A 9,979-nucleotide genomic window follows, 5' to 3' on the forward strand; every position below is an offset into this window, starting at 1 on the left:
CAATATATCACAGCGAGTACAAAAATTTAAATCAGTTACCACTAACCACAAGAGCAACAAGTCTCTAAGCAAGAGTCATTGTGATACTTGAGGAAACTAACATCGGGTCAAGCGAACCATTCCTAAGTACCGTTGTACTCCCGGAACAAGTGCGTCTTGAGCCTTTTCTTGAAGGTGGAGAGATAGTCAGTGTCTCTGATGGAGGTGGGGAGTTGATTCCACCACTGGGGGGCCAGACAGGAGAAGAGCTTGTGTTGGGACCGGGCGGTCTTGAGCGGTGGGACCACCAGGCGGTTGTCTGAAGAAGACCGTAGGTGACGGGTGGGGGTGTAAGGCTGCAGGAGAGACTTGATGTAGACGGGTGCAGTCCCGTTCACTGCTCGGAAGGTCAGTACCAGGGTCTCGAATCTGATACGGGCCATGATAGGTAGCCAGTGGAGAGAGATGAGGAGCGGGGTAACATGGGAGCGTCTGGGTAGATTGTAGACCAGGCGGGCCGCTGCGTTCTGAATCCTCTGAAGAGGGCGGGTTGCACATGCATCTCAGAAAGTCTGGAGAGCAGGATCTGGTGGTTAACCATATCAAACGCTGCAGAAAGGTCCAGCAGAATGATGACGGATGACCTGGAAGCCGCTCTGGCAGACTGGAGGGCAGGGGTGACTGACAGGAGGGCAGTCTCTGTGGAGTGGCCAGTCTTGAAGCCCGATTGGTTGGGGTCAAGCAGGTTGTTCTGAGAGAGAAAGTTTGACAGTTGGTTAGATACAGCACGTTCAATTGTTTTTGAAAAGAAGGGTAACAGTGATACCGGTCTGTAGTTATGGAGGACGGCAGGGTTAAGGGAGGGTTTTTTGAGTAGAGGGGTAACTCTAGCCTGTTTGAAGGCAGAGGGGAAGGTGCCGGAGATAAGAGAGGAGTTTAGGACATGGAGAAGAAAAGTTATGATGGAGGGGGAGATGGTTTGAAAAAGAGGGGATGGGATAGGATCAAGGGGGCAGGAGGTGGGGCGATGAGAGAGAAGAAGGTCAGAGATCTCTGCCTCAGACAGGGGAGAAGTACAGATATGGAAGCTCAGGGTTTCCCGCAGCACTTTTCAGTTAAGGCGGCCGCCTAAGCAACACACGCCTGCCGCCTTAACTACATCGTCAAAATAGCATTTTAAATAGCGATATCCGCCGTTGTCCTGTTTTACTCCTTTCCATTCCAAACCATGACCAACGCCAGTCTCCCCTCTGCATAACACATTGGAGGAAAAACGTTTTGCGCCCCCCCCCCCCCCCCCCCCCCCCCCCTCCGCTCCGCCGCCAATACATATGTGGCCATGTTGTACCCTGGTGGTGAATGTCACACCCTCACATATTTCTGTGTATCAATATCCAGGAGGTCCTGTCAATAAAACAGCAGGATAAACTACAGAGATGATGACCATAGACCCTAGAGTGACAAAAATCCATTCCAGGTTCTGAGAAAGATATCGGGGTGAACAAGAACGTCCTATGTAATGGAGGGCTTTGGGACACACACAGTGACATCAACTGATGGACATTCTTGAACCATCAAAGAGTTTTCTCTCCATACCAGAAATTACAATTGTCCATTACCGTGCCAGTTATTATAGACAACATAGTTGGACCTCCATTTGGTTTGGGAGAGTAGAAGCTGGTAATTTATAAGGACCCACTAATGAGAACCCGGTTGCTCAAAGAGGAACAATGGGGGAGTCTAGAAAGAGGACTACATGCACAACTGAATAATGAAGTCAACCTACTTGCTCTCTTTTGCTTGCTACAGTATGCTTCACACTAAAGTTTTCTCTGGATTTCACTAATGAGATCCATGTGGACCATCTGAAATGAGGGCATGGTATTTTCACAGTTTCTCAATTAAGCTGACAAGCATGTCATCAACATTAGCTACCTTTCCAGGAAATGTTGATTGATTTTAGTGCTTTTAAATAAAGTGTCAATCAGACAAGTGATGAACAAAGCTGTAGCCACTGAAGTAGGTCAACTAGATCCTGCATCATCTTTACATCTAGTGGGTTTATCTGATTCACTCAGCATGGATCGATGGGGATGTCCATTCCTCTGTATCTGACTTTGTTGTGCAAGGTTGTTTAAGCTCCAACCCTGCCTCATTACAAAATGAGGTTTGCAGAGTGGGCTCTCGGTATTACTCACACTAACTGCCTCCTGACTCGTTGACATAGTTAGAATGGTTTGATGTTACGTAATCATGGATAAAAATATAATCCCTAATCTTGGTCCAAAACAGGGCCCTCTGAAGACGTTTGTGGAGTGCTGGGAGATTCATTTTGAATGGGTATAATTGGCTGTTACCAGGGATCCTATGTTTTCATCAATACTCACTTCCTTCTGAGCTAAATCTATGGTTGCATGATTTGTGTGATGTTCAGAACATATAATTAGGTCTGCAGCATGGAGGAGCATGTCAGCATAGCTAGTGTCACACAGATGACAGGAACGGCAAGCTTCATGGCACACCCATGCACCCTGCGAAAATGTAAATAGTGTAATCACTGTGCTTATTCTTATAGTGGAACTCTACTTATACCAAGTATTGACCAGTCAGCTTCTGGAGACATTGCTTTATTCACCCAGAGGGTTACTGGGATGCTTAATTTCCCAATAGCTCAGATTCTGAGTTATTGGTCACATCCATATCTGCTGTAGTTCTTCATTTTGTCTCTCTTTCTCCCCTCTCTCACTCTGTGGTTCATATGATGTAAATTAGAACCTCCTAGTAATTCAGGGTGACGTGCTAATCTCTCTGTGAGTGACACTCCCTCCTCCCTCAAGACCCCCATTCTCTCTCTCTCTCTCTCTCTCTCTCTCTCTCTCTCTCTCTCTCTCTCTCTCTCTCTCTCTCTCTCTCTCTCTCTCTCTCTCTCTCTCTCTCTCTCTCTCTCTCTCTCTCTCTCTCTCTCTCTCTCTCTCTCTCTCTCTCTCTCTCTCTCTCTCTCTCTCTCTCTCTCTCTCTCTCTCTCTCTCTCTCTCTCTCTCTCTCTCTCTCTCTCTCTCTCTCTCTCTCTCTCATCCACTCTGCTGTCACTCTCAAGAGCTCTCTCACAGGTTCTCTCACTCTTTCCATCCCTGTCAGTCCAGCTCCCTGTGGTCAAGGACTAAGGTAAGGTTAAGCAGACCTGAGATAGGCTGGGGTATTCATATGTTATCGTACAATAAAATGTTAGAGTTACAATTAGTTCAGACAAATTCCAAGGTCTGATTTTATCCAGTGATTCAAGCAATTCTGGGTTGTGATGAGAGATTGTTTTATGAAATTAAACAAGTGGCATTACCTAACTTGATATTTGATAGATGGTCATTTAATTGGCTTTAAAAGATAAATGCTATCAAGTAAATCTTTATTTTATAAAAAATAAATACATATATTGTGATTGTGTGGCTTTGATGGACTGTACAGGATGAGAGATTTACAACTAAGATTGTGGACTAGTTGTTCTGTGTGCATGGACTCTGTTCTAGAGAGTTGAAAGGAGGTCTCTTTTATAGAACTGAAAAGAGACACTGTACAATCAAACACAATCTGCCACTTTAGAAAATGCATATCCACAGAATTCAAATGCTAGACATAAAGAATTGATTCTAAGAACTGAGAAATTCAGGAACTGAATGAATGCCAACATCTTTATCCTAAGTAAATGCAGGAAACTGAAATAATACCAAGCTTATTCTGTGACCTTTTAAATTGACACAACCCCTGAGTTGTAATGGAATCTAGACCGTATGGGAAGGCAGTAAATTGATCCATGATGAACATAGTCATTAGTCATAAAAATGATCTGAAAAGTAAGAATTTGAGCCCCTATGTGCTCGTCTCTGTTCACAGTGTTGGTGACTCCTGCGAGATCCTATGACCATGGCTGCTGTAAGTATTCTCAGCAACTAATAGGAAGGTTAACAGCTGGATGCCGATCTGTTCTCAGCTTCAGCCACTTTTGAATGCTGGGGCAGGCTGGCAACCTGTTTGAGGGTCTTTAGAATATCAGAGCCTGTTGCTGGTTATACCTGTTTTGTAGAAGATGAAGGCTTTGGTAGAATCCTTAGTGTTTTTGAGAGGTAGGTTTAGCAAACGTCTCTGTAATCATGTGAGACAGATTAGCAGCCTACTCTGCATCATTTGTGGTCTGTCCTAGGGTGGGTCACTGGCAGGGGATTATAGTGTGTGTGTGTATTTTACATAGACCCACAGAAAGGCAATAAGTCAACCACAACTAAGTATTCAGACATGCTCTCTCTTTCTCTCTCCCCCTCTCTCTCTCTTTGTGTTTGTGTGTGTGTGCATGCATTTTTGCCTGCGTGCATGTACAGACTGGAACGTTCCGCATGGTTTCAGAGGAAGAGCAGGCTCTGAGGTCCAAGCTGGAACACCTGACTGTGAAGGACCACGGGCCGGTGTTTGGCCCCTGCCTCAAACTGCCTGCTCACACCATACAAAAGGTACAGAAACACACACCATCCAGATCCCAGGAGAGGATCACACTAAACTATATATAAAAAAACAGCAGTACTTTGTGTACCACCACCATACATGGTCCTCTGATATTACTTTTCATTTCCAAGGCAAAGGATGAATTGAATGAGACAGAGCAGACCAGAATGTCATCTCTGAAGGAGCTGCGAGCCATGATGAAGAAAAAGGCAGGAGAGGGGGATGACCTAGCTAAGGCAGTGCTGGAGCGCTTTCGAGACAAGCCAGACTCTCTGCTGCTACGTTTCATCAGAGCTCGCAAGTTTGACGTGGCCAGGTCCCACGAGCTCATGAAGGGTGAGGAGGAAAAGTCAATTCATAGAGGATTACTCCTTTGTGAATGCTACGATTACATTCCCAATTCATCTGGCTGTTTGTCTGTCTGTACATCTATCCATCCATCCTTTTTTCATGGGTCCATCGATGCATCCGTACATCCATCCATACGTACTATAATAATACGTACATACCTACACACATGCATACTTTGCATACATACAGTACTGTGGACATGGACTGTCGAGGACACTGGATGTGATTGGGTAGTTGAGGGCCAAACTATTTTTCTGTGTTTTTTATATTTGTTTTCTCATCACTCAGAATGCTCTCCGATAATTGGAGGCTGGCACAGCCTTTCAAAGTTCCCCTGACAAAGAGGTCCTTTGTGTTTAAATAGGGCAAGAGGTTTGGTTGGCCTGTGCACCCACCGTTTTCTGCTGGGAACTGTCCAGTGCCTGCACCGAGACAGTGTGTTTGTGCAAAAACAATGGGGGCCATGATAACAAAGCCCATTCCACTCTTTCTCATACACTCATGCAGTCTCTGGATCTACGACACATGCCTGAACCACACACACGCACATGCACACACATACACATCCATTGAATGTGTCCCTAATACATATCAAATGTAACTGGCTGAAAAGTAACATTGTACAATAACACAACCCTTTAAAGGGGGTGAATACTGGGGCACCCAGAGTTGTGAGACAGAAATGTGCACTTGCTCCCTGAGGTTAATTGGTGGCCTGGAAAGAAGGGGTTTGTCTAGCGAATCAAGATAAGAAGCTATGACACACAAACATGCATAGTTATGCTGTTGAGACAAGGTTTTACAGATGTTCAGTCATCATGTGAAAGCAGCTCTGGATCAAGGCTACTACAACAACCCATCCTAAATACTGGAGATTGTGTCAGATGGCCTACTCAATTTTCACACACAATTAAATGTGTGCTTTAGATCCTCATCATATTCCTCAAATTATACTGATGAACTATATCTCACTTGTGACTTGTAAGCTTTCTTTAATGTTCTCCTTATCTGTTGCATGTATGCAGGTTATGTGCGTTTCAGAAAAGAGTATCCGGAACTCTTTGAGAGCCTCACCCCGGAGGCAGTGCGCAGTACCATCGAGGCGGGCTACCCCATGGTACTGCCCAGCAGAGACAAGTACGGCCATGTGGTCTTGCTCTTCAACATTGAGAACTGGGACCTGGAGGAGGTCACCTTTGATGAGGTTAGGAATGTCTACATTAATTAAGCTTCTATTGGACTGTCTCAAGTGTTAAGGGGTTGGGGTTAGATTTTTTGCTGACCAACCCATTGGTTCCATTGTTCTAGGCAAGACCAAAGAAGCACATTCTGTGCATAGTAACTGTGTCACACTGGTCTCAGCACACCACATTATGACCTCTGTATCTGTGTGTGTGTATTGCAGACCCTGAGGGCTTATTGTGTGATTCTGGAGAAGCTCTTGGAAAATGAGGAGACCCAGATCAATGGTTTTGTCCTGATAGAGAACTTCAAGGGCTTCACCATGCAGCACGCCTCTGGGATCAAACCCACTGAGCTCAAGAAGATGGTGGACATGCTTCAGGTCAGAGCAGCTTCAACTAGTCCATCTACCTGTGGGTAGATCCATACAGATATCCATACACACTTATCTAGTCAGATGGCTGAGCGGTTAGGGAATCGGGCTATTAATCAGAAGGTTGACGGTTCGATTCCAGCTGTGCAAAATTACGTTGTGTCCTTGGGCAAGGCACTTCACCCTACTTACCTCTGGGGAATGTCCCTGTACTGTAAGTCGCTCTGGATAAGAGCGACTGCTAAATGACTAAATGTAAAATGTAAATGTATCTATGGGATCAAAGCCATGGGTCTATGCTCCACCAACTTTAGATATAAATATATATAATTACTAAACATCTGCTAGTGCTAATCCTAGACCCACCAGTGCTTCCTCAGACTGACAAAGGATGTTTTGGTGTTGCTTGAATGCAGGATTCCTTCCCCGCTCGTTTCAAGGCAGTCCATGTGACTCATCAGCCTTGGTACTTCACCACCACCTACAACGTGGTCAAACCCTTCATGAAGAGCAAGCTGCTGGAGAGGGTGAGGAGGGGAGGAGGACTGAGGGTGTGAGGTGTACAGTTGGAGTGGAGAACATGAGATCTGCTGAGATGAGTGCATGGATGTGTCTCTCTCTTTCTATCTCTCTCTTATTCAACTATCTTATTAACGAATGTGTTTCTGCAATGTCTGGTGGGTAAATAAATGCACGTTCCAGGAGTTTCTCGTAGAGTAAAGTGTATGAGTAGAGAGCCTCTTCTGATCTTTGTTCTTGGGCCTCCTCCTGGCAGGTGTTTGTCCATGGCGAGGAGCTTGACGGCTACCTCAAGGAATTTGATGCAGACATCCTGCCATCAGACTTCGATGGCAAAGCCCCTGTGTCTGACTGCAAGGCCATTGCTACCAAGCTGTTTGGATCAGAGGACACTGCCCTTTAACCATGTCCCTGTCATACAAGGCTGTAAAAGTCAATGACCTGGTCTAAACCCAGAATCTAACACCTTAGACCCTCTGATCTGAAAAAATAAACTCTAGGGTCTGGGGACTGTCAATGATGAGGTAGTTTTTTTTTCAGATTTAGAAATGTCCATAGTTAGGTGCTAGAGGCTGATTTTAATATATAGGAACATGAGAAAGAATAGGAAAGTTGTTTCGGGTGTCTATACATAGACCATGGATATGAATGGTTGTTTGTTGTTTTTTACTGCAGAGTAAAGTGTAGGTACTCCTTGTAAGCATTTTTCCAGTCAGGGGTTAACTGTGACATTCAGAAAAAGGCGGTCCCCCAAGAATTGATCAACATGGTGAGATTAAATTTCGTAAATTTGTTGTTCCTCGCTTTAAATGTGCAATGTTTTCTATGACATTGGACAGGATCCACCTTTTTAAATTGCAGACAATATGTATGTTACAATAGGTACACTCTTAACCTTTCTCAAGAGAATATATTAATAAGTAAATTCTAAGATAGGCCTGTGTTAGTTGTTGTGTTATCCGACAAATAAGACAATTTGTTCAACAGTGCCATTATCTTTTTGCTTAACTAAGTTTTTTTTGTAGTTTTATTCTTCTTTTTTTTTACAACTAATACCATTAATTGTCTGTATCTGGTCATTTCTATCCCTGTACTGTTATAATCGTACTCTTCAACATTTTGACAAGGTAGATAATAATCCCTGGAATAGCATCTCAATAATCTATTTTCAATAAAATGTGAATATATTATATACATATATTGTTTTTCTTTTGTTTATACAATTTTAGTTTATTGTATTTTCTATAAATTGGTGTATTAACTTGCACACCATCTCTCATTGTCCAGTAGATATTACTGCAATTAATTATTGACACCACATAGGGTATAACAACCTCACTTTTGCATTCAACATCAACTGCAAACAGTTTATGTGAAGACTTGTTTCCAATAAAGGCCCCCCCAAAAAAATCCTCCCAAGAACCTAATATTCTTGATTAAATTAAACATATAAGTTACATGCTATTGTTTCTCCACAAATGCACATCAGTGATACAAAATCACAATACCAAAAGACTGTTAGTGACAAAATTGTAATGTTCAATATGACCTTATTCATGCTCTAAAATGTAAATGCATATATAAGGAAAAATGAAATCAAAAAATGATTTGATTTGTATTTATAGTTTTCAGCAAGGTTTTACAATCTCAACCCAGGTTCCTTAATTTGACTACTGTCCCTCATACAATATTAAACAGTAGACAATTGTATTACCCCCTGTTTTAAACCAGAGGTGACAAGTCTCGGTGTAATCCTGGACTCAAATTTGAATTTCAACTCTCACAATAATAAAGTGACCAAAACAGCTTTCTTTCACCTCAGGAATATAGCGAAGGTACGACCATTCATAAACCAAAATGATGCAAAGAAGCTGGCTGGACTACTGTAACGCACTTTTCGCTGGTCTTCCCAAGAAAACCACTGAAAGACTATAGTTTATTCAAAACTCTGCAGCTAGATTATTAACCAAAACCAAAAGGAGAGAACACATTAGTCCCGTCCTAGCTCTTCCCTAGCTAATTCTGTTACCTTCATAATTGGGTGTGCTCAAGCCTTCGGCGAGAGCACAACCTTTGTTCTCTCACATATATATTATTATTATTTTTATTTTTATTTTTATTTTTTGCCCCCCTAAAACTCAGTAAATACTTGGCCTACATAGACAACGTAGGTGTCAAAAGTTTCGTCTTGGTAGCGATTGAGTTGCTTCTATTGGAATTTACGTTCCGTTGCATGGTTTAAGCTTAAATTAAGTTTTTGTGGCGAAAAGTGAAGCTAACGGTGGCTAATTTGCTAGCCACAGTCACTGACGTTACTAACGTCACTGCGTCACTAACGTCACGAAAACACGCGTGACTACCTTTGCCAGAACATTCGTTTAGCATCTGTTAACTTGGGGGATAGCTAGGCTAACTATAGCTTTACTGCAAGGCAGCTGCAGAAACGCCACAAGAAAAGAGGCCAGGGTGATAACTATTTACTCATTTTACTTTGTGATATGACACACAATTGTGATGTGTAATGTACAATATAAGCTGATATTATTAAGGAAGTACATCTACTTTCGGAAACAGTAGTCTACTATTTCACTGAAGTATTAGCATCATGACATTAGCCTGTGTTTCCCGGGCAACACATACTACAGTGGTCTATGATGTAGCGTTATCTGTTTTCAATCGTTAAAATAAACATTCCTCACATATACATTTTCGTTGTAGGATTTATTCTGACATTAGAAAACGATTTGTTGGTGAAATTACCATTACCTGTGGTTTCAAACCAGTGTAGCTCACTGCAACGCTGTAGCTTACACGAGACACACTACAAAAACATCTAGCTACAGTACACAGCTGTTTAGGAAGTCAAATGGCGACAGAAAATGTTCGGCACTACCCTTACTTAAATCAAAAGTCTATCTAACTACTAACCTGAACTTCATTGCCACAGCCTAAACGTTGTCAATCTGTTCATGAAAATAATTAATTTCAGCCTAAACTGTACAACGGAACGTTAAATCCAATTCAACCAACGCAATCGCTACCAAGACGAACACAGCAGTAGCCTAGTACTGTACCGTAGTAGTA

The 9,979-nt window shown here is 42.7% G+C and overlaps 1 protein-coding gene across 2 annotated transcripts; it reads left to right on the forward strand.

Moving 5' to 3' along the window:
* The first annotated feature begins 3,596 nt into the window (after positions 1 to 3,596).
* Positions 3,597 to 8,040, forward strand: rlbp1a (retinaldehyde binding protein 1a). Of its 2 annotated transcripts, XM_067249274.1 has the most exons (7): positions 3,597 to 3,906; positions 4,350 to 4,478; positions 4,602 to 4,806; positions 5,847 to 6,025; positions 6,227 to 6,385; positions 6,793 to 6,903; positions 7,152 to 8,040. In XM_067249274.1, the coding sequence occupies exons 1-7, from the start codon at positions 3,892 to 3,894 to the stop codon at positions 7,296 to 7,298; spliced, it is 945 nt and encodes a 314-aa protein (XP_067105375.1). In that variant the 5' UTR covers positions 3,597 to 3,891; the 3' UTR covers positions 7,299 to 8,040. The 2 variants fall into 2 exon arrangements, with proteins under 2 accessions (XP_067105375.1, XP_067105376.1); XM_067249275.1 differs by lacking the exon at positions 6,227 to 6,385 and having other exon boundaries at positions 7,152 to 7,501.
* The last annotated feature ends 1,939 nt before the right edge of the window (positions 8,041 to 9,979 follow it).

Source organism: Osmerus mordax, chromosome 13, assembly GCF_038355195.1.
Source record: "Osmerus mordax isolate fOsmMor3 chromosome 13, fOsmMor3.pri, whole genome shotgun sequence".
Lineage (NCBI taxonomy): Eukaryota > Metazoa > Chordata > Actinopteri > Osmeriformes > Osmeridae > Osmerus > Osmerus mordax.

Coding starts and splice junctions, on each gene's coding strand:
- rlbp1a (XM_067249274.1), top strand. Junction 6,386..6,792: donor AGATGGTGGACATGCTTCAG/GTCAGAGCAGCT, acceptor GCTTGAATGCAG/GATTCCTTCCCCGCTCGTTT. Junction 6,904..7,151: donor AGAGCAAGCTGCTGGAGAGG/GTGAGGAGGGGA, acceptor TCCTCCTGGCAG/GTGTTTGTCCATGGCGAGGA.